General features: G+C 52.8%; 1 protein-coding gene across 1 annotated transcript; it reads left to right on the top strand.

Moving 5' to 3' along the window:
• On the top strand, positions 1-24,273 carry OGDHL (oxoglutarate dehydrogenase L). The gene is made up of 21 exons (XM_049645356.1): positions 1-204; positions 2,506-2,664; positions 7,548-7,650; positions 8,045-8,462; positions 9,282-9,428; positions 11,253-11,343; positions 12,408-12,587; positions 12,826-12,954; positions 14,517-14,696; positions 14,998-15,150; positions 15,690-15,792; positions 16,309-16,437; positions 17,407-17,557; positions 18,052-18,179; positions 18,805-18,983; positions 20,758-20,829; positions 20,917-21,042; positions 21,146-21,218; positions 22,578-22,741; positions 22,915-23,069; positions 23,526-24,273. Exons 1-21 carry the CDS (start codon positions 1-3, stop codon positions 23,647-23,649), a joined length of 3,168 nt encoding a protein of 1,055 aa, XP_049501313.1. The 3' UTR covers positions 23,650-24,273.

Below are 24,273 nucleotides of genomic sequence, written 5' to 3'. Positions count from 1 at the left end.
ATGAGTCAGCTGAGGCTGCTGCCGTCCCGGCTTGGGGCACAGGCCTCGAGGCTCCTGGCCCCACATGATATCCAGATGTTCAGCCGGCGCAGCAGGTCGTCTGGGCCACCGGCCCCCTTCCCAAGCAGCAAACGTGGAGGCAGCTCCAGTTACATGGAGGAGATGTACTTCGCCTGGTTGGAAAACCCCCAGAGTGTCCACAAGGTCAGCACCCCCTCTCCGCCCACTGTGGAGGGGGGAAGCTCCTGGAGCTGGGCTGTGGAGGGCGGTGACGAGAAGCAGCTTGCCTGCTGTCTCATCTTGGACAGGTTTCTTTGCCTCCATCGTCCCGGTTTATAAAAGCCTTGCCCTTGGTGTTGGGTGAGGAGGGTCTGTTGCTTTCCTGTTTCAGAACCAGCCAGTAGGTGGTAGTCTGGCCTGAGAAGCCCTGAGTCTGTCCTGCTCAGCTGCACCTGGTCTGAGATATGCCCTTGCCCCCTGGTCATGCTGTGCTGTTTCCAAGTGGCTCTTTGTTATGTAGTTAGGGGCCTAAGTGTTTATATATGCACTGAGCTAACAAAATAAATACCTGCTGATGGTAAGAAAAAATAAATAAATAAATAATCAGATGACAGGGCAAAAAGGGAGAAGTGAAGCTGCTCTTCTCTTGACTCATTTTCTTCAGAGGAAAGTGATCACATGATTCAAAAACCAAAAGTGTGAAGTTATGCAGTTAAAAGGCTCCCTCCCCACCCATCCTATGTCTGCTCAGCTCCCATCTGTCTGTCCCCCAGTTTATTCTTAGTTTCTTCTGTATCCTTTCAGAGAGTTTCTTTAGGTAATTTTTTTGCGAGTATAACTCAATTTCCCTCCCTTCACACAAAAGCAACACGTAACATCCGCGGCTTTTCTCCAGCCTTCTTCTCTTAGCACACAACTCCAAGATTTTCCATGTCACTGCATCAAGAGCCTCATTGTTCTTTTTCCCAGCTGTGTAGTATTCCATTGTATGGATGTGCCACGCCTGTCCCCACTGACAAGTATCTGGCTCATTTCCAGTCCCTGGCTGTCACGACCCGTGCTCCCGCGCATCATTTCATACATTTGTCATCTTGTACATTGCAGCTCTCTGTAGGATAAATTCCCCCAAGTGGAATCATTGGGTCACAGAGGATCTGTGTATATAATTCTGATGGGCCTTGCCAAATTGCTTTCCAGAGGGCTTGTGCCACTTGTTCTTTTGAAGAAGGGTGCGAATAAAACACTTGTGTTCTAGAACATGGAGGTGCTTAGGCATATGCATATCTGCTTTTGGCTTCTAAATGTACATTTTTTTTTAATATGTACATTTTTTAAGTTTATTTATTTAGAGAGAGTACAAGTGCTAGCAAGAGGGGCAGAGAGAGAGAGCGAGAGAGAATCCCAAGTAGGTTCTGCTCTGTCAACGCAGAGCCCAATATGGGGCTCAAACTTATGAGCCACCATGAGATCATGACCTGAGCCAAAATCAAGAGCCGGATGCTTAACTGACTGAGCGACCCAGGTGGTCTTTGCTTGGTTCACTTTATAGTTACATATCTTGGTGATATTCTACCTGTTCCACAATAATAAATGCACCTTATTTTTTTTAAGACTGCATTATCTTCCAGAATCTAAATGTACCATCATCTATCTAACCTGTGTCCTATTGGTCACCACTTAGATTTTTTTAAGGTCTTATTTTTATTTATTTTCATTTTTAAGTAATCTCTGTACCGAACGTGGGGCTCAGGTTTACAACCCCAAGATCAAGAGTCACATGCTTCACCGACTGAGCCAGCCAGGTGCCCCTAGATTTTTTTTTACATTGTCATTTTTTAAAAAAATGTTTATTTATTTTTGAGACAATGCAAGAGACAGAGTGCAAGCAGCAGAGGGGCAGACAGAGGGAGACACAGAATCTGAAGCAGGCTCCAGGCTCTGAGCTGTCAGCACAGAGCCCGATGCAGGGCTTGAACCCACAGACCGTGAGATCATGACCTGAGCTGAAGTCAGACGCTTAGCCAACTGAACCACCCACGCGCCCCTACATTGTCATTTTTATGAACAATCCTGTAGGGATATACATCCTTGTATGTATATCTAGACACTCCTGTATAAATACATTTCTAGCAGTGGAAATGCTGGTTCAAAAGATATATTCATTGAAAATATTGAGAGGGCCTGCCTGCCTAATTGCCCTCCTGCCAACCCACAATGTGTGAAGGCATGTTTCCCCCAGGGCTAGAAGCCCCTTTCACACCTGAAGCCCCTGAGTCACAAGTTAGAGCCTTCCCCCAACAGCCTTCCAAGCTGGGGACTGAAGAGATCCAGGCTTTAGGTTGGAGGGTCCTGGGCTGGTTGCAAGGGGTTTTCTTGGCAGGGTTCTGGGAAGGCCCAAAGAGCTATGGTGGTGAAAGAGCACCCAACACCCGCTGGGGACCCCAACCAGGACCACCCCCCACTCCTCCCAGACCCTGACATGGCTGTTTTCTTGCCTCTTCCCAGTCCTGGGACAGCTTCTTCCGGAAAGCCAGTGAGGAAGCTGCCTGTGACCCAGCTCAGTCACGGTTTCCTGAGAGCAGGCCATCAGTCTCGAGCCGGACCAAGACCAGCAAGCTGGTGGAGGACCACCTAGCTGTGCAGTCCCTGATCCGGGCCTACCAGGTAAGTGACTGGGAGGGCCCAGGTTTCGAGGCTGGATTGGCTTCTGGGATATGGCCAGGTGCTGACGGAAAGGGGACTGGCTCAGCTCCAGAGTCACCTTCCCCAGAGATTCCTTCTCTGAGTCCTCTGTTGGGTGGCTCTCACTCCTCTGGTTACTCGCTGTCCATTGCTGTTTATGTCATTAACCACTCCCTGGTATTTTTTGTGCATACTGGTATTTTGTTTGTTGGTGGCCTTTCTTAATGGAGTGCGGTCTCAGAAACCACTATGCCCCAAGCTTCCAGAGGAGTACTCAGTAAGTAATCAGTTTCAGTAAATGTTGAATGAAAGTTGAGTAGATTGACCCTTGTTAATAATGTCTGTTTTCTCTAATTTAAAAAAAATTTTTTTAAATGTTTACTTACATAAATAAACATTATGTATGAGAGAGAGCAAGAGTGCATAAGCGGGGAAGGGACAGAGAGAGAGAGGGAGACACAGAATCTGAAGCAGGCTCTGAGCTGTCAGTGCAAAGCCCGACGTGGGACTCAAACTCAAGAACTGTGAGATCATGACCTGAGCCAAAGTTGGATGCTTAACCGACTGAGCCACCCAGGTGCCCCTTCTGTTTTCTCTTCTTGACTGAGCATTCCAACAGGACTGAGACTGATATACAGCAGGTACCTAATTAGGGTTTACGGAATGAATGGATGGATAGTTCAGTAAGCAGCACTTCCTCTATCAGCTGCTCTGTTCTGGAGACTTAGGCTCTTCCCTGCTGGGTCCCCAGCGCCCCTGCTCTGACAAAGCATCTTGATGACGTTCCATATTCTTGGTCTTGACTGAACAGGACTAATTGGAGGGCTGCTCTGGGTGTTCCTTCCATAACAAGTGTAATCATTTGGGATCTCTCTGGGAATCTGGCAGAAAGTGTTTCATGAGAGAAACATGTCAGGCAGACATGCTGAAGGAAGGGCAAGGGCGTTCTGGGGCCCTTGGCAGAGACTCCGTGGGAAGGAGCAGCAAGCCACCGCAGGAGCCGGGGGAGGAGGAGGCCTTAGCAAATGGAAAAGGTGCCTTGCCTCTGAATGAGGCGCTCTGTGGGGTGGCAGCTGCACTTCCTGTGCACCAGTTATGCTGGGAGGGAAGCGGGAGGTGAGCAGGCCTGAGGACCCATGGATTGTGGGCCACCTGCAAGCAAACAGTAATAATTGTTCTTCTTGACTGGCCGAAAGAGCCAGAAAATGATCTAGCCGTTGACTTTGAAAACCAAGAGGAAAGAATGTAAAACTCCACATAACATACAAGATAGCATTGGTGCTGCTCAAGGGCCTTATTCTCCAACCACTGTTCCCAGCTCTTCAGCTGCTCTGTGTTCTTCAGCCGAGACTAAGCACTGGAGTCCTTCCAGCGGAGTAGTGTCTGGATCCAGGCATGTTACTGTGTATTTGTAGGGTAAAAATCTGCCAAAGGTTATGCCTGATGTGAGCAAGTTCCCACTGGGTGGGCTGCAGCTCCTCACAGCCCTGGAGGAGGCAGAGTTCTTGTTTGGCTCATCTACACACAGTACTGAAAAATCCTCAGACTTATTATTAAGGACATTTTTGAACATAAAAGAGGTAGAAGAATTGTGTCGCAAACCCCACACCCATAAATACAGGGCCAGTCTTGATTCCTCTGTTAACCACCTCTGGCCCTCACCTGTTGGCCCTTGATGATTTTGAAGCAAATCCTGGACATACCATTTCATTCACCAGACATTTTAGGATGGATTTCTGTAGGTAAGGCTCTTGAAAAATGTACCATGATAGCACCGTCACACCTAAAAATGTTAACAATCACCCTTGATGTCATCAGATATGCAGTTGGTATTCATGTTTGCCTGTTTGTCTACAGATTCCTCTCTGTTTTTGTGTTTGCCATTTTATTTATTTATTTATTTATTTATTTATTTATTTATTTATTATGTGGAACAAACCAGGTTGTTTGTGCTGTAGAGTTTTCCTGAGTCTGGATTGTGCTGATTGCATCCCCATGGTGTCACTTCATCTGTCCCTTTGTCCCATGTAATTTCTATAAATTGGTAATTAGATCTAGAAGCTTTATCCAATATAGATTTAATTTTTTTGTTTCAAAATCAGCTTCCTGGTGGTGATGGGTACTTCATCAGTCAGCAGCTTTGGGTGATTATTTCCTGGACACATTAATTCATTAGGAGTGGTAAAAATGGTGATGATATTCTAATTCTGCTTTTGTTTGTTTATTACCTGAAGTACTTCTATCAGGAGAAACTTACCTTTGTCAGCTCCACTTCTCCTGAGGTGCAAATTGTATGGGAAAGGCAAGATCAATGCTTGATTTTCAAAAGTATGACATGGTTCCTTAGTGTACTCCAAAGGTGGCCAATGAAGGTTTTTCTTATTATTTAGTATGATATGAATGCGTGAATTTAAACCTATTTGATGAATTATTTATTTATTTAATTTTAATGTTCATTTATTTCTGAGAGAGAGACAGCATGAGTGAGGGAAGGGCAGAGAAAGAGGGAGACACAGCATCTGAAGTAGGCTCCAGCCTCTGAGCTGTCAGCACAGAGCCCAATGCAGGGCTTGAACCCATGAACCGTGAGATCATGACCTGAGCTAAGGTTGGATGCTTAACTGACTGAGCCACCCAGGTGCCCCTATTTGATGAGTTTTAATCTGTTATAGATACCATCCTTCTCATTGTCAAAATATGTCCTTATTCCCTGCCCCAGCAGTGTTTGAGGACCCCTTTCTTATCTGATATGACAAGACGCTCTGAGCTTATCTTGTACATTTCTGTCTAGCCCTGGACCAGCCAGTTCTTCACGGAGTGCTGGGAGGGTCACTGCTATGGTCTGGTCATGACTTCTGGGCCTTTTTAGCGGTTAGAGCCAGGAAATATGTGTTGTTTTTTTTAAGATTTTTTTTAAAGTTTATTTATTTATTTTGAGAGAGAAAGAGAGGAGAGAGAGAATCCCAAACAGGCTTTGCACTGTCAGCATGGTGCCCAACAAGGCTCGAACCCACAAACTGTGAGATCATGACCTGAGCTGGAGTCAAGAGTCGGATGCTTAACAGATTGAATCACCCAGGTGCCCCTAACAGACAACACATTTATGGGTTTATACTGATGTTTTCAGATTCTCCAAATGCAGGACTTAAGGTTTGTTCTTGACCTCATCAATCTTACATCAGTGTCTTCTTTTAAAGATGCCAGAAATAGAGGCGCCTGGGTGGCTCAGTCGGTTAAGCGGCCGACTTCAGCTCAGGTCATGATCTCATGGTCCATGAGTTCGAGCCCCGCGTCGGGCTCTGTGCTGACAGCTCAGAGCCTGGAGCCTGTTTCGGATTCTGTGTCTCCCTCTCTCTGACCCTCCCCCATTCATGCTCTGTCTCTCTCTGTCTCAAAAATAAATAAACGTGGGGAGCCTGGGTGGCTCAGTCGGTTAAGCGTCTGACTTCGGCTCAGGTCATGATCTCACGGTTCATGAGTTCAGGCCCCGTGTCGGGCTCTGTGCTGATGGCTGGGAGCCTGGAGCCTGTTTCGGATTCTGTGTCTTCCTCTCTCTCTGACCCTCCCCGTTTATGCTCTGTCTCTCTCTGTCTCAAAAATAAACATTAAAAAAATAAAAATAAATAAACGTTAAAAAATTAAAAAAAAAAAATAAAGATGCCAGAAATAGAGGTCTGAAAGACATCAATACAACGACTATTTGATTTTCCCACAGCCTGCACACTGTGGTTTTAAAATATAATTCTACTGCTGCCACTATTGATTGGTACTAGAAATGAATTTATAATATTTTTTTCCTGGAGTTCTGTTTGTCTGTTGGGGACATTCTGTTAGTCAGTTGTGTAGTTACACCACCAATGGATGCATGAATCCATTGGTTTGGTTTTACTTTAATTTTTAAAACTTCATTTTGGGGGCACCTGGGTGGCTCAGTCGGTTAAGCGTCTGACTTCGGCTCAGGTCATGATCTCGCGGTTCGTGAGTTCAAGCCCCGCGTCGGGCTCTGTGCTGACAGCCCAGAGCCTGGAGCCTGTTTCAGATTCTGTGTCTCCCTCTCTCTCTCTGACCCTCCCCCATTCATGCTCTGTCTCTCTCTGTCTCAAAAATAAATAAACGTTAAAAAAAATTAAAAAAAAATAAATAAAACTTCATTTTGTTTTATAGCGATATAAACTATTTACAAGATTCCAAAATCAAATTTTCAAAGCCAAATGTATCCTTAAAAGTCTAGTTTCCAGCCCTGGCATTCTACTCTATTCCTTTTACCAGAGATCATGGTTTTTCTTACTTTATGGTTTTCTTGTTTTATGATGTATTTTTCTAATGCCTATGTTCATTTGTATATATACAAATACATGCAAATGCATATATTTACTTGAATCTTCTCTTTCTTAGATAACGGGTAGTTTGCCACACATACTTTTCTATAATTTTTTTTTTTTGCTTAACACTATTTTGGGGAGGCTACTTCCTAGTAGCAGATAGGGATTTTTTTTTTATTACTCTTAACAGCTCTGTAGTACTCCCCGTGGGGATTTCCCATATCCACATGCCAGTCTTCTATTGATGGACATTTGGAAGCTTCTAGAATTTTGCGATTACTAATAGTACTGTAGTGAACACTTTTGTGTATGCATGCTTTCTTATTTTTGAAAGTGGCATGATGTACTTTTAAGCCGAGTGGAGCTCCTGCCCACCTTAGTGGTCATGGCGAAGGCAGCGTGCAGTGGCTGGGTGCTGGAGACATGTGGAAAGTTGAAATTCTGAAGTGGGAAATGAGGGGCCAGGGCCCAGAACTTTGCTTTTGGTGAGGGTGTGTCCATCTGGGTCCCAGCCTGGCCCTGACCTTTTTCCCCTTCTCCCAGATTCGAGGCCACCATGTGGCCCAGCTGGACCCCCTGGGCATTCTGGATGCAGACCTGGACTCCTTTGTGCCCTCGGACTTAATCACAACCATCGATAAACTGGGTGAGAGTTCGTATTGCTCTGGCGGTGCCGGGGCCGGCTGGTGGTGCCTGTGGCCCTGTGAGGGGCTCTGAGATAGCTTGCCTCCAGGGCCTGGGGTCCAGCAATCAGCCCCAGAAGCTTTCTTCTGACCTTTGCCCGGCTACCTCATATGATCTTCCCTCATCCCTAGCCCGTGCACTATGTGCAGCAAGCTTGTGTCCCAGCCTACCTTTGTGGTACAGGCTGGGTTCTTTTACCCCTGTGCACCCTGCAGACAGAGTCCTTTAGCTTTAGGCTGGAACTGGTGGGAGAGTGCCGGGGGCACTGTTGGAAGGTCTGGGGATATGGCTGGGCCCCACCTGGCCTGATCCCTCTCTCCTCCCCTCTGCTGCCTGGGCTGTGTGTATCTCCTCAGCGTTCTATGACCTGCGGGAGGCTGACCTAGATAAGGAGTTCCAGCTGCCCACGACCACCTTCATCGGGGGATCTGAGCATACCCTCTCTCTGCGGGAGATCATTCGGCGCCTGGAGGTGAGCACATACAAGTGTGTCAGGCACACCTGCCGGCTGTCTCTGGAGTGTGCTAGAGGGAGGGAGGATGCTGCCTTTTGTATTGCAGGTGCTGGGACCATTGCCCCTCTTCCTGGCTCCTTGTGGAGTCCCCACCTATTCCCCCAGAGCACCTACTGCCAGCACATTGGCCTGGAATTCATGTTCATCAATGACGTGGAGCAGTGCCAGTGGATCCGGCAGAAGTTTGAGACCCCTGGTGTGATGCAGTTTTCCAGTGAGGAGAAGCGGACCCTGCTGGCCCGGCTGGTGCGCTCCATGAGGTCAGGCCCCCGGCACCACGCAGGGTGGCTGCAGTGGTTGGAGGGTCTGCTGCAGGGCCATATGAGATGTCCCGGCCCCTGGCTGAGAAACTAGGATAACTGGTAGGGGAAGTCAGGACTGGATGAGCCTCACCCCTGGCCCAGGGGAGGTCCACAGAAGCATCAGGGGCCAGGTGGCAGGGATGGGCTCCAGGAGAACATGACAGCAGGGGCAGAAGTGGCAGAAAGTGGCTGCGGGAGTTTGGGCAGAAAGGTGTCCCTACATGGAGTGAGTGTAGCAGTGCTTCCTTGCAGGTGGGGCACCACCTGGCTGTGCCCACTGGCTGTCCGAAGCTGGGTCCAGGGCTGGCAGGGGCCTAGAAGAGAGTAGGGCTCAGCTGCTGGGTGCAGAGTGGATCTGTGGTGGTGAGGTACAGGATGGAATTTGAACTGAGTGCTGAGGAGGTCTTTGTGTCATGGAAAGGGTGGAGTGTGTGTGTGTGCGTGTGTGTGTGTGTGTGTGTGTGCGCGTGTGCATGTGTGCATGCATAGGACTATGGGCTGGGAGCAGGGGGAGATGGGTTATTGGAACAGTCTGACTGGAAGGGGGAGGGGGGTGACGGCTGGGGATGCGTGCAAGCAGAGGTCTTTATTTAGGTTGGGGGGATGCCCAGTCTCCTTCTGGCCTATGCTCCTGGTTGGTGGATTTTGATGGCAGGTCCTGACTGCAGAGGAAGGTGATGTTACTGCTCCCTCTGCCCCGGGCATCCAGCTGTGGCCCTCATCAACAGCTTCTGTGACCCCCAGCTTCTCCATCCTTTCCCTTCTCTCCCCAAGCAGGTTTGAAGACTTCCTGGCCCGGAAATGGTCCTCGGAGAAGCGATTTGGCCTGGAGGGCTGTGAGGTCATGATTCCTGCCCTCAAGACCATCATAGACAAATCCAGTGAGATGGGGATCGAGAATGTCATCCTGGGGATGCCACACAGGTGGGCCCCCTTCCTGCTCCTCCACAGCCCATCTCTTCTCCAGGCCCAGCAGAATGAGATGGAAGGGAGGGGATGAAAATCAGAGCAGAGGTTTTGGGGGAACCTGAGGCAGGATGGCCTAGAAAGTTCTCAGAGTCGCTGGGCCCCAGGGCCTGCTCAGCACAGAGTCAGGCACTTGGCCAAAGCCACATGGAGGCAGGGACTAACCAGGTTTGCTCAGACTCAGTTTTTCTCTCCCCATGTTGCCACTGTCCCCCAGAGGGTCAGGATTTCAGAAAAGGGGTGTCATACCTCTGGAGGTTCCTGTGGACAAGGAGATGTGGAGGGTTATGTCCCAGGGAAGTGAGGGCAGGGCCTGGGCAGATGGCCTTGGGTTGACACCCTCTGGAGGGGGATCTCTGGAGGTGAGCTGAGGGCTTTTTCTCCTGGCTGCAAGCTGACTGCATGTTTCCCTGAAACCTTGATAGACTTGGAAGGCTGGCCTGGCAGCTGGGCGGTTACCTCTGAGCCAGAGCCTGTGGACTAGTGAGGAATACAGCCTGGGGACAGAGACCACGGTGACCAGGGGTTCTGTGGAATGTAGCATGAGAGGACATGCAGAACAGTCTCAGGGGCAAAGCCCCAGCATTTCCTGCGACCGTCTCCACCTGCTTGTGGGTGGGCCAGTCCTGGGCCGTACTAGCACGGGGGGTGGCTAGGTGTCCAGATGCAGTGTGAGAGGGTCTCCCTCCTGTGGGCTGGCTGCCAGGAGCCTGGGGTTTGTCTGTGATGGCTCCTTGCTCTGAGGGGCTCAGAAATGCCCAGTGTCTCATCAGAGGGTCAGGAAGAGCTGGCTCAGTGGTCTGAGGTCTCCCACACATGGCTTTAGTGGAACTCTTGGGGAGGATGGCACTGAGCAGCCAAGGGCAGATGTGGGACTGTAGGGTGGTGCTGGGGGAGGCTCCTGGCCTGAGGAGTGCCCTGGGAGCCAAAGGACTGTTCTATGCCAAGCTTCCATAGTGGGAGTTAAGCGGACTCTGAGGCTACAGGGCTTGTCCAAGAGGGGCTGAGGGTTGTTCATTCAGCTCCTGTGGCCTCATAGCCCTGACCCACAGAACAGGAGAGAGGCCCACCTGGAAGATGGCCCTTCTGTGAGGCCAGAGGTCTGGCCAGGGTGTGTGCAGGCCTGGGGCTGATGTCTGCTGGTGGGCTATGGGGGGTGAGTTCTGAGGCCTCCCCAATGTCCCGATCAACCTGGTGCCCACCCCTGAATTAAACCGCTGCCTGATGGGAAGTCCAGGCTGCACTAGAGAGTCCCTGGTCTCTGGCTGCTTTCCTGTCCCCACCACCCTTAGACCTCAGCTTTCCTGAACAGGTCCCCTGATAACTCCTGCCCTTAGGATCAGTCCAGTCCCCTCATCCCCGTCCTGCATCAAGACACTGCTGGCTGGGCTGGGAGTCATGTACGAGCAGCTGTGGGTAGCAGATTGGGGCTGAGGTGCTGGGTTAGGCTCAGCTTTTGGCTGGAGGACAGTGGGGTGGAGGTGCCAGGGGATGGTGCATGTGCATCCTGCCATGAGGCTGAGTGGCTCCTGCTTGAGGACCTCCAGAGTCTTGAGTTGTACAGGGGTGTCTAGGGGAGCTGGCCCAGCAGAGCCACTCATGTGCCCTTGTAGATTGAGACAGGATGAGAGGGCCGGGCCTCCCTTGGGCTGTACTGGGAGGGCTCCCCTGACCACCATGCTGGGCTCTGGTAGGCCCAGGTGGGCAGGAGTAGGGGGATGCTGGGGCCTGTCGCAGAAGGTGGCCTCTGCAAGATGAAAGTCCTACCACTTCTGGCTGCAGGGGCAGGCTGAATGTGCTGGCCAATGTGATCCGCAAGGACCTGGAGCAGATTTTCTGCCAGTTTGACCCCAAGCTGGAGGCAGCAGATGAGGTAGGTGTCAAGCCCTGGTCCCAGATATCTGGGAGGTAGATTCGGGAGGGGCTGGACCAGAAGCATCCAGGCTCAAACAGATCTGTAGATGGATGGATATGCGGAAGAATGGGGAGAGAATGGGTATGTTGTTGTGAGGCCACCAAGGTGAGTGCTATGATCTCTGAAACTTGGGAGAGTCCTCAGGTAATCTGGACCAACCTCCTTGTTTTTCAGCCAGGGAAACTGAGGCCCAGACACAGAGAGTACACATGGGGGAAAGGCATAGGGAGGGAGAGAGATAGGATCCTAAGCAGGCCCCATGTCATCAGTGCAGAGCCTGGACTCGGGGATCAAAGTCATGAACCGTGAGATCATGACCTGAGTCGAAACCAAGAGTTGGGTGCTTAACCGACTAAGCCAACCAGGCGCCCCTGCTCATTTTTCTGTGGGATTTTGGGCTTTGTCTTACTGGTTTGTAAAAGTGCTTTATATATTGAGGGTGTTAGCCTTTGCCTGCATTTGTCTTATAGTTACTTTTCTCAGCTTGATTTTTTTCCCCCTAATACTGCATGGATTTGCTTCCTTCATGGCAGATTTATTAAATTTTAGCTGCCCTATTTTTTATGGCTTCTGAGGTTTGTATGTTGTTTTTGAAGGGTCTTGAAATATACAGGTTTTTCTCTGCTGTACTGTAGGCTCATCTGTCGTGTGTACATTGTTGGTTGCTTTGGTGCAAGGAGTTAGGTAGGGGTCCAGCTCCAGTATTTGCCACCGGTCTCAACACCCCCTTCATTTCTCTGCTTGCACTGTCATTAATGCTGAGGACAGTAGTTGATCATGTGAAGGGCTTCTCATGAGGGGCCTTGGCTGGCCTCTGAGGCCTGGGGGAACCTGCCTGCCTTTCACAAAGAGGGGCAGTATGTGGGGTGGGAGGGCAGGACGAGGGTGTAGGTCGGGAATAGCAGTCTTCCCAGGGAGCAGAATCCAGGGAGCGTCCCAGCCCCGCTGTGGGCTTGCATGTCCACGTGTCTGCCTGTGCGGCTGAGAGGGGTGGGTTCATCACGGCCCACCTCAACTTTCAGGGCTCCGGAGACGTCAAGTATCACCTCGGCATGTACCATGAGAGAATCAACCGGGTCACCAACAGAAATATCACTTTGTCCCTTGTGGCCAACCCCTCCCACCTGGAAGCTGTGGACCCTGTGGTGCAGGGAAAAACGAAGGCAGAACAGTTCTACCGAGGGGATGCCCAGGGCAAGAAGGTGAACTCGCCTGGGTCCTAAGGAGTAGGCTCTGAGGGGCTGGGCTCTGAGGAATGGGCTCTGAGGGCTGGGCTCAGGAATGGGCTCCGGGGGGCCAGGCTCTGAGGAATGGCCTTTGAGGGCTGGGCTCTGAGTGAGTAATGGTCCCTGAGGAACAGGCCCTGGATCTTTGCAGTATGGTGCACAGAGATGGGCTGCACAGGCTTGGGCTCCTCTTGGCTCACATCCTGCCCTGCAGGTCATGTCCATCCTGGTTCACGGGGACGCTGCCTTCGCCGGCCAAGGCGTGGTGTATGAGACCTTCCACCTGAGTGACCTGCCCTCTTACACCACCAATGGTACTGTGCACGTCGTCGTCAACAACCAGGTGAGTGCCTGGGCTGCCTGCCAGACCTCGTCAGTGTCCCCCCATTCCTGAAATTCAGGTAGCACTTTGGGGGAAGTGTGCGGTGATCCTGGTATTAATCCCACTGCTCTGCCACTCCCCAGTGTATGACTTCAGGCAGACCAGCCTGGTCTGTGAAATTGGTGTGTGTCTGTATGTATACATATACATATACATATACATATACATATACACATACACATATAATACACACATACACATATACATGTATGTGCACATATACGTATGCACATGTATACACATACACATATAGACACACATTTACACACATATATACATATAAATACACATATACATATATACACACATACACATATACATATGCATATGTATACGATACACATATACATATATACATACACATATACACATATACATGTACGTGCACATATACATATGCACATGTATACACATACACATATACATACACATATACACATATACGTACACATATACATATATACATATATACACACATACACATATACATACACATATACATACACATATACACATATACATACACATATACATACACATATACGTATACATATGCACATGTATACGATACACATATACATATATACACACATATACATACACATACACATACACATACACATATACATATACATAAATACACACGCACCATGGAGAACGTTGTAAGGACAGGTGTACAGGTGTAACTGGCACAGAGGCTGGACATGAAACTAGATGCTGCTTTTAGCTCTATAGGAACCAGTCTTAGAACACAGCTGTCACAGGCCTTTGCTCTTCAGGGAGCTGTGCTTACTAATAGCTCTTCTGAGCCTATAAAGCCCTGAGTTAATTGCCTTATTTGCATTAAGTCATTTAATCTTCACAGAATAACTCTGTGAGGTGGTAGTTAATGAGCCCTTTTCGTAGATGAGGAGACTGAGGCTTTGGGAATTTAAGTACCTTGCTCAGAATTGCACACATAGCAACTGATGGGACTGGCAGTTACCCACGCCTGCATTCTTACTACCTCTGTGTAAAATGCAGGAAAAAAAAAAGGCATGATTTCCCTGGTGTTGCTGCCATCCCTGTTGGGCCTGCTGCTACACCTGATTTAGGAGCCATTTACTCTTAAAAAAAAATTTTTTTTTAATGTTTATTTATTTTTGAGAGAGAGAGAGAGAAAGAAAGAGAGAGACAGCATGAGCGGGGAAGGGGCAGAGAGAGAGGGCGACACAGAATCCGAAGCAGGCTCCAGGCTCTGAACTGTCAGCACAGAGCCCGATGCAGGGCCTGAACCCACCAACCATGATATCATGACCTGAGCTGAAGTCAGACGCTTAACTGATTGAACCACCCAGGTGCCCCAGGGCCATTGACTCTCAGCCCTTCATGTGCCATGTATCTCCTGGTCACACCTAATGGACCTCAAGGCAAAGACAACTCCTGTTTCCTTGACCCACCGGTCTCCCAGGCAGTTTCCTTGACCCACTGCCTGTCTAGCTCTAAGAATACAGAGGTGCTGTCATTTCCTCCTGCTTCTGCAGATCGGCTTCACCACAGACCCCCGCATGGCCCGCTCATCACCATACCCCACTGATGTGGCTCGTGTGGTTAACGCGCCTATCTTCCACGTGAACGCAGATGACCCAGAGGCCGTGATATATGTGTGCAGTGTGGCAGCTGAGTGGAGGAACACCTTCAATAAAGATGTTGTGGTGGACTTGGTGGGTTTGGGGCTGTGAGCATGGTGGGGAGTATATAACCTGTCCCTGCTGTGCCACGTGGGCCACGTCTGCCATATCTTTGGCAGTGAGGGCTGGGAGTGCTTCTCGGGTGGAAGGCTTAGTGCCCCCAAGACCAGTCTGTACAAAGGCCAGGAGGTGGGGCATTCAGTGATAGGTGGTAGTGGGGGGCTTTCAGGGGCCTCGAAGGGTGTACCCTGCCAGCTGTGCCCCAGTTGTGCAGTGACTAGTCCTGCACTGCCTGGGGACACGGACTGAGCCCCTCCCCATGCTGTCCTTGCAGGTCTGTTACCGCCGACGTGGCCACAATGAGATGGATGAGCCCATGTTCACGCAGCCGCTCATGTACAAGCAGATCCACAGACAGGTGCCTGTGCTGAAGAAGTACGCGGACAAGCTCATTGCTGAGGGCACCGTCACCCTGCAAGAGTTCGAGGTGGGCAGGCCAGCATCATGGACACCTGGGATAAGCCTCCAGTAGAGCCGGGACCCTGGGGTAGTTGGTGATGTTGGCAATGATTTAAAGAAGTAGCCAATATGGCCTTTGTCCCTAACATCCCCTAGCTGTCAAGGACAGAGAACCAAAGACATTTACAGCCTGGTGGGGCATAGGGAATGCTGCCATGTGGGGGAAGCTCAGCCTCAGGCAGGAGTCCAGAAGACTTCCTACAGGAGGCAGGCCTGAACTGTTTGTCCTCACAGTTATCTGTGGATGCATTGGTCCTCGCGCCTTGAGGGAGCTCTGAGAGGAAGCACTGTGACTCTTTTCTGAGCCACCTCCAAGTCCCTTGCTAAGCAGGAGGGATCTCCCTTAATTCTGAGACTTTGGCCTCTGGCCACAGGGTCCCTGCAGGCCAGCAGACAGACAGTTCTAGAATGTAGTGAGGAGGACCAGGGTTTACGAGTCTGGGTTGATCCAGCCTCTGGCTGTCTGGGCCATCAATATCTCAATCCCCACATTCCCCCTGATTTCAGGAAGAAATTGCCAAATATGACCGGATCTGTGAGGAGGCGTATGGCAGGTCCAAGGATAAAAAGATTCTGCATATAAAGCACTGGCTGGACTCCCCCTGGCCCGGTGAGCGAGTGGTGTGTGGCTGAGAGTGATTCGCCAGGGCCTGGGACCAAGGTTGCAGTGGGCCCTGGTAAGGGCAGTCACTGCCCAGCCCAGAGGCTGCGGGCTCCATCCGTGAGACTTCTGAGGCTGTGGGGGGCTGATTCCTGCAGGTGGGGATGGGCCTGGTTACAGGAGAGATGGCATGTGTAACCAGCTATTCTCTGGAAAGGGAGGGCTGAACCAAAGCTGGTGAATGCCAGAGTGGAGAGAGCCTGGGGGAGGGGTGCTCAGAGGGCCTCCGTGGGATAGAGCTGGATGGCTGTGACCCTGGACCCAGGGAGTGGTCCCCACAGGGGCCCAGGGGAAGATAGGAACTGAGCTGCGGCTGTGAGCTGTTGCAGGTCCCGAGGGTGGGTCAGGGTTTGAGTGCAGGTGGGGTTAAGGAAGATGTGGGCACCTGCGTCCTGGGGAGGCACGCTGACCAGGGGATCTGAGGCCCGATCACCACCCAGAAGCACTCAGACTCCACTCTCTCAGGCTTCTTCAATGTGGACGGGGAGCCCAAGAGCATGACGTGCCCGGCCACAGGCATTCCCGAGGACGTGCTGACCCACATTGGTGAAGTGGCCAGCTCTGTGCCCCTGAAGGACTTTAAGATCCACACAGGTGAGGTTGCTGTGCAGGATGGTGCTCAGGGGTCGGGGAGGGGTGGCCGTGTCCCCACTTGGTTGTTGGCACGTCGGCTGAGCTCTTGGAACCTCTTCTGCACTCTTGTGAGGTGTCCATGATAATAGTTGCTCTTAGGGTGGGCAGATGTAGAAGCCACGCTCCCTGCTGGATGCCAGTGACCAAGGCTTACGTTGGGCACCTTGGATTTTCCCAGTACCTTTTCTGGGGGTGTCTGCGGTCAAACAGAAGGAGAGCAGGGAAGCAGGGGCTTCCATGGAGTGGGTAGTTGGACCTGGAATGTCAGGGGTGGGCAGGGGGGTCGGCAGGAGTGCTGGGCCTGCTGCTGACCTGGATGGATGAGACAGGGCGACCCTGCCACTCCTGGGTGAGCCTAGCTGTACCTCCTGGCTGTGGCCATCCTGGTTGGGCAGCCTGGAAGGCCCCTAAGATGGTGTGGGGTGCCTGTACACCCTCGGACCAGCCTGTGGGAGTTCCAAGGAGATTCCTCCACAGTGTGCGTGGCAGCCCAGGCGTCTTGGGGTGCCCACTCTGTGCGTGTGTCACATGGGTCCCGTGTAGGTATAGGACCAACAGGAGCCCCGCTTGGGCTGGGTGCCTGGGCTCAGATCCAGTCATCTCTATAGTGCTGTGGTCATGCATAAGATAATTCCCTCTTCTGAGCCTCAGTCTCCTCATCTGGAGAGCGGCAGGTGACCTGTGGTGAATGTTCCTCAGTGCACGCGGCATCTACATGTGGCAGGTGCTCTCCTAGTGATGCCTGCTCCTTCCCGAAGGGAGGGAAGCTGGGGATGGCGCACTCAGTCCTGCTCACGGAGTGGGTTTCCTGCGGCCTGCCAAGGCCCTGCTCTGTGGGAGGGATGTCCGTGGAGTACATACACACCTGGGCTGTCCCAGGTGGGGTCGCCAAGTCCCTGAATCCCTCAGGCCGGCTGCTTGTTCCCGCAGGCCTCTCTCGAATCCTGCGGGGCCGTGCAGATATGATCAAGAACCGGACGGTGGACTGGGCACTGGCAGAGTACATGGCCTTTGGCTCCCTGCTCAAGGAGGGTATCCACGTGCGGCTTAGTGGGCAGGATGTGGAGAGGGGCACGTTCAGGTGAGGGTGGGGAACATTCTCTGGGTCCTGGGCCCCATGGGCATTAGCCTTGTCCACATTGACCCCACGGGCTTTCTGGGAGCTCGTCTGTGCTGCTCGGAGTCTCCCAGAGTCAGCCCAGGAGCTCCGGAGTGGAGTTGGCTCTTCCTTCTCTTCCTGGACCAGGTCTGGGAAGGCCTTATCTGGCTGAGGTAGTCACAGGTAACCCCATCAGCATCCCCAGCCCCTGCTCTTGGGTCAAGCCTTCAGAAGGTTGCTGGGCCACCTCTCTGACCCCGTGGGATTACCACTGGGAAGGAAGGCCACCTGGAGGAGAGACCAGATTGCTCTGGCTTCCCAGGATCTTCTTGGTGTGGCCATCCTATGGAATTCTGTCTGATTTCCTGGCACAGCGACAGAGGCTTGCCTGCCTCCTGTTACCTGGTCCACCTGCTGTGGGTGAACAGGTGGTAATCCACCTGCCCTCCATCCCTTCCCCATCTGTCTCTCTCTAGTCACCGGCACCACGTTCTCCATGACCAGGAAGTTGACCGGAGGACGTGTGTCCCCATGAACCACCTTTGGCCTGACCAGGCCCCCTACACTGTGTGCAACAGCTCCCTCTCAGAGTATGGAGTCCTGGGTGGGTCAGAACTCTGCCTGCAGGTCAGACGGGCCCTGAGATCCCTGGGGACCGGACAGGGTCTTGCACCCCAAGCTATCCTAGCTTTATTGTTTTGACCATGACCACCCCTGCACTGCACCCAACAGTTCTATCTCCAGAGCCCCTCTCCAGGCTCTGGGCTCCTGGGACTATGTCCCCTGTACTCTCTCTCCCTTGGCTTGACCTTTAGCTGGCCTGCTTCCTCCCTCACTATCTCCTTCCAGAGGCAGAAACCCTGAAGAGACCAGCCCCCCACTCCCTCCCTTCCCCTCAACATCACTGCAAATATTTTGGGGGGTTCCTCTTGGCAGATGGCTCCTGCTGCCTCCCCAAGGTATCTTTGGACTCGGCTCCTTGTCTAGATAATGCTAAAGCTGGCCATAGGTGAGGTCGGAGCTGAGGGTGGGCATCTCTGGGCGTATTGTCATCTCCCAGGAAGGAAGATTCTGGCCTTTGGGCCCAAGGAGTCCCCTGGCTCTTGCTGGCCTGCTGGGAAGGATGGGTGGGGGCAGGGAGAGTGTATGAAGAAGAGCTGGGTTTGAATGGAGCCACTGCCACTTGATGGCAATGTGTGGCAAGCTCTGTGTCTGTGCCTTCTGTTTAGGCTTTGAGCTGGGCTATGCCATGGCAAGCCCCAATGCCCTGGTCCTCTGGGAGGCTCAGTTTGGTGACTTTCACAACACGGCCCAGTGCATCATCGACCAGTTCATCAGCACCGGCCAGGCCAAGTGGGTGCGGCACAACGGCATCGTACTGCTGCTGCCCCATGGCATGGAGGGCATGGTGAGGGCCATCGTGGTGGCTGGGGGCCGGGTGGGCTGTGGCACTCCTGGGAGAAGGTGGGTGGACCCTTGGCCTCCAGCCAGGTTGGGGGGTGTTTTTCTTCCGGGCCCCTGGAACACACGGGTCTGCTCAGGTTGGGGCCTGCGTAGGTCTGCGTTGCTGCTGTGCTGACATTGCTGTCACTAGCAGTAAAGTCGCTGATATGTCTGAGGGTTTGCTCTGGACTGGGTGCTGTTTAAAACCCTCTCTGTGAGCTCTTCCAGTGCTTACAACAAATTAACGAACTAGGTACTGCTCCTGGTTTCCAGATGAGGGAAACTGAGGCACAGAGAAGTCGAGTGGCTTGCCCAAGGTCACACAGCTAGAAGCTGAGGTCTGAATGTCACGCTGTGCCCTCCTGCCAGTCCTGTGGTCTTCTCCTGAGTGACCAGTGTGTGTGCCGCCCACAGGGAAGAGGGAGGATGTGCAGGCCCGTGAGGGAGGGAAGGGGAGGAGCAGAGCCCTCAGCCTGACCAGCTGGGGGGATGGGAGGGCTGCACCGGCTCCAGGGAAGCCTCTGTGACCTCTGCCTGGCTCTGTGACCTGGGGCAGGTGACCTGCCTTCCCCACCCTGGATGATTGGGCTACAGTGGATGTCCCTTGAGGGCCTGTTCAGCTTGAACTGGTCATCTAGTCAGGGACCGATCACTATTATCATCACTGAATGGCTGTTCAGAGCCAGGACTCCCTGTGCTGAGCATCTTTTTTTTTTTTTTTTTTTTTTTTTTTTTTTTGAGAGAGAGAGCACCCACACACTGCATGAGTAGGGGAGGGGCAGAGAGAGGGAGACAGAGGATCCAAAGCGGGCTTTGCACTGACAGCAGAGAGCCTGCTGTAGGGCTGGAACTCACGTACTGTGAGATCATGACCTGAGCCTAAGTCAACAGTTGGCTGCTTAACCAACCGAGCCACCCAGGTGCCCCTGTGCTGAGCGTCTTGTGTACCGTGTGTAGTCCTGTGGGATTCTCACTACTGGACTGGGTGGTCAGTCCTGTGGCCCGTTTCACACTTGAAAGAAGTGGACTGGCCCTGCCCAAGGACATTTAGCTGGAGAGGCACAGGGTGGAGCTTGAGCCAGGCTGGGTGGGGAGGGTTGGGTGGCCTGCCTGTTGCCGTGGCGCCGGGTCCTTGGGGCTGTGGGGCAGGTCGCCCTCATCTCATGGGGAGCCACCTCCTGGAGGTCAGTGTGGTGTTGTCTTGCTGCTGCCATGGAGTGGAGCAGCCCATGTGGGTGAGAGCAGGAGCAGGAGTCAGGGTTCGAATGTGCCTCCTGTGGCTGAGTGACTGTGGGGTTGTTCCTTCATCTCTCTGCCACTCACCTTCATCTGCAAAGTGAGGAAACAAATGTCTACACCATGGGGCTGCTTTCAAGATTAGTGAGTGATGTGTATTTGGTCCATAGAGCTGTGCCTAGCACCCAGCAGGTACTCAGTAAATGGTAACTGCTGTAGGTCAGAACATTCAGGAAAAAGCATCTCACCTTGGCCTTTTTGCCTGTCCTTCCTGCCCTAAACATTCACGTGTGCTGGCTCTAGCCAGACCCTCCTCTGACAATGCCCTCTCTACTCTTCTTCCACATTCCTGGTCCTTTACTGTGGTTTGGGCTCCAGAGAGAGAGGGCATCTCCTCCAAGAAGCCACCCAGACTTTCCCCTGAGCCCTGGGCCTTTGCAGAGCCAGGGGTCTGTCCTGTGTGACACTTAGGCCAGCCTGTGCCATGTAGCACTTGTTTTCAGGGCCCGGAACACTCCTCAGCAAGGCCTGAGAGGTTCCTGCAGATGAGCAACGATGACTCCGATGCCTACCCCGTGAGTAGTGCCCTCCCTCCTCCGGGGCAAGGCCAGGGCGCGGGGGCCACGGGCCGGCCACCTCCCAGCCATACCCCGGCCCCCCAGGTGTTCACCGAGGACTTCGAGGTGAGCCAGCTCTACGATTGCAACTGGATTGTTGTCAATTGCTCCACACCGGCCAACTACTTTCACGTGCTGCGCCGCCAGGTCCTGCTGCCCTTCCGCAAGCCGGTGAGCTGCCTGCCCTACTCACCGCCATAGCAGTGCCGGGCCCAGCTGTGGGAGCCCTGTCCAGGCAGGGCAGCTGGCAGCTGGGCACATGTTTCCCTCTTAGCTGATCATCTTCACACCCAAGTCTCTGCTGAGGCACCCGGAGGCCAAGTCCAGCTTTGACCAAATGGTATCCGGTAAGTGCCCAAGTGTGTTGGGGAGGTGGCTGATGGGGGTCCTGGTGGCCCATGGCCCTCTGCTCCCGGGACTCTTCCGTCCTCGCCTCCGTCCGTGCCTCTGCAGCAGCTCCTGGCTCATTCCTCACCGGTGGCCGGGTTGGGAGTTTAGCGTGGTGGCCGCCTGACATGGTCTGGCTTGGGTCACTTGGGCTGAGAAGCAGGGCCAGAGCAGGGCGCTGGGTGCTCCCCCAGCTACAAAGCAGGGCCCACCTGGCTGTGCTGGGGGAGCTGAGATGTGGGAGGCCTGGTGGAGGTCTGACCAGTACAGCAGGGCACGGAGTATCATTCAGTTATTCATTCAGTGTTCTTTCACTCATGAACCAAATAGATACTACTGGCCCTGGGGACCCAGTGCTCCTTCCAGGAGCTTTCAGTCTCCTTTACCCAGGAGTTGAGGGCCAGATAAAGCATCTGAAGGACCAGGTGTTGGAATTGAGATGTGACCCAGGGGAGGACCTGGGAGGGGCAGATGTGGGGCCCTGACGCTTCGGAGAGCAGAGCCATCTTGGAACACAGTCCTGGGTAGTAGGGAGAATGGCAGGTGCTGGCCAGGAAGGGACTCGGCGGTGTGGACAGGTGTTTGTCACCTGTGTGTGTTGGGGCATCCCCTCTGGTGTGGGCAGGTGACTGAACCGGCGGTTCAGAGCTCTGGCCTTGGCACTGCGGACCTCCCAGGCTGAACACCCGGTGCTGGCTTTTCTCTGCTGAGTCCTGGCAGCCAGGTACCCTCTGGGCTTCAGTGTCCTCACTTGAGATTTGGGGACACTATAGTGTCTTCCTCAGAGGTTTTTGTGGCATTCTTGGCTTGGTGCCTGGCACGTGTTGTGAGCCCAGGGAGGAGAAATGTACAGAACTTGGGAGATGGTGGCCTGGCTGCAGGCCTGAGGGAGGAAGGGAGAAATGTGCGCAGCCTCCCAGACAGCTCACCTTCTAGCTTGGTGAGCAGGTGGCTGGAGTGCATGCAGAAGGTAAGCGTGACTGGATGGGGAGCAGGTTGGGGGCAGATGTTGATGCTATCAGATGAGGACTTGATGTCACCTTCTCTATCCTCTCCAAGGGCTCTCCCTGTCATACCTGCCTCTCCGTCTTGGCTCCAGCCCATTTCTGCCCCTTTCCTGTGACATCTCAGGGTGTCATCTGTCCCCTGCTCTGTGGTTTGGCTCAAGAGGCCACAGATCCAAACCTGGGGGGTTAGTCTCAGTGGCCAGGGAGAGCATGGGGGTGGCTAGAGATGCGGGTCCTATTCTCGAGCTGTTCTGGCCAAGCTGATGCACCTGTGGGAGGTGATGTCCCTGCCATGCCCTGTTGGACCTCCAGGGGCCAGCTTCCAGCGGGTGATTCCTGAGGATGGGGCTGCGGCGCAGGCTCCTGAGCAGGTGCGGCGGCTCATCTTCTGCACTGGAAAGGTGTACTACGACCTGGTGAAGGAGCGGAGCAGCCAGGGCCTGGAGGAACAAGTGGCCATCACCCGCCTGGAGCAGGTGCACCCCATGCCCTCACCCAGTCGGAGTGGTGGACAAGGTCAAAGCACCGGGCCCCGGGCTTTGGGCAGCATGCCGGGCAGGGCCGGGACTAGGCCCCACAAGGGGAGCTGGGGCTGTGGACATACCCCCCTTCTCCCGGCTGTACTCCTCTTTCTCCCTGCCTGCCCCAGATCTCTCCATTCCCCTTTGACCTGATCAAGCAACAGGCAGAGAAGTACCCGGGCGCAGAGCTGGTGTGGTGCCAGGAGGAGCACAAGAACATGGGCTACTATGACTACATCAGCCCGCGCTTCATGACCATCCTGAGTCGGGCACGGCCCATATGGTAATGAGGCTGGGGGTACGGGTGCCTGCCACCTACCCCTTGCCTCTGCTGAGCCCAAGGGACTCTGAGGGCCTGAGGCTTCGTCCTGGCTCTGCCCAGCCCATTTGCTGTGTGAGCCAGAACTGGCCACTGCGCTTCTCTGGACCACATTGGAAATCAAGGGGATAGTTTCATAGTCCCTGCTGGCTTTATGGCTGTTGGGGACAGACCAGGGACCCCATCAGTTCCACCTTACGGAGACTAAACCTTTGTCTTCGTTCTGCAGCCGGAACTGAACTAGAAGACTTGCTGCATATCTCAGAGCTCCTTTGATAATAGGCCAGTCACTTAGCCTCTTGGGACCTCAGGCTCTTCACCTCTATGGCAGGATGATGATCAGGATTAGACCCGATGCAGTCCTGGGGTAGTGGCCAGGCCAGGCCCAGACCTCCTTTTAACGTGTCTCTTCTCCCCCAGGTACGTTGGCCGTGACCCAGCGGCTGCACCAGCCACAGGAAACAGGAACACTCACCTGGTTTCTCTGAAGAAGTTTCTGGATACTGCCTTTAATCTCCAGGCCTTTGAGGGCAAGACATTTTAGAGCTGGCAAGGCCTGGCTGGGTATTGCTGTGGGACTGGCTAGTGAGGGGAGGGACGGGTGTGCTCCTGCCCAGGAGAGGGGCCGCCCAGAGCCCCAGGATAAAACAATACTCACATAAGTGATTAAGGCCAAAGGTAGGTGCTGCTGGCTTCAGTATTATGCTACCTTGGACCTTGGTGTTTGTTTATGTCAGAATCTGTTAGGACTGAGCTAGCCAGAGGGCTCTGATAGATGGGCTGTAGTTCGGGAGTGTTTCCCCACTTGCCCTGGTCTTCCTGAAATTTTTGTGTGACTTCTCCATCTGTGCTGTTCGTGTCTCTGCAGACAGCCACCCAGGAGCCCATGTCTTTGGCCCCTATCTCCCATCCTGGTAGATCTGGTTGCTGTTTACCCTGTCCTTGTTCATTTGTAGATTCAAGGAATGTTCTGTTTCGTGCTCTTAGAAATAAAGATTTCAGCAATAACAACCAGGTGAAGCAAAACCATGCCAGGTGATTTAAATGTGCTCTGTTTTATGGAGCGTGTCATAATGAGGTATGTCAGCTTCTGTGTGAAATACAGCCGCAGCTCAAGTGTACCAAAGCAGAAAACCAAATAACAGAGAAATAAAAAAGTGCTTAAGAG

The sequence above is a fragment of the Panthera uncia genome, chromosome D2 (assembly GCF_023721935.1).
Source record: "Panthera uncia isolate 11264 chromosome D2, Puncia_PCG_1.0, whole genome shotgun sequence".
Taxonomy (NCBI): Eukaryota; Metazoa; Chordata; class Mammalia; order Carnivora; family Felidae; genus Panthera; species Panthera uncia.
The sequence above is the reverse complement of the archived record's forward strand: the minus strand, read 5'-3'. Positions and strand labels throughout refer to the sequence as shown.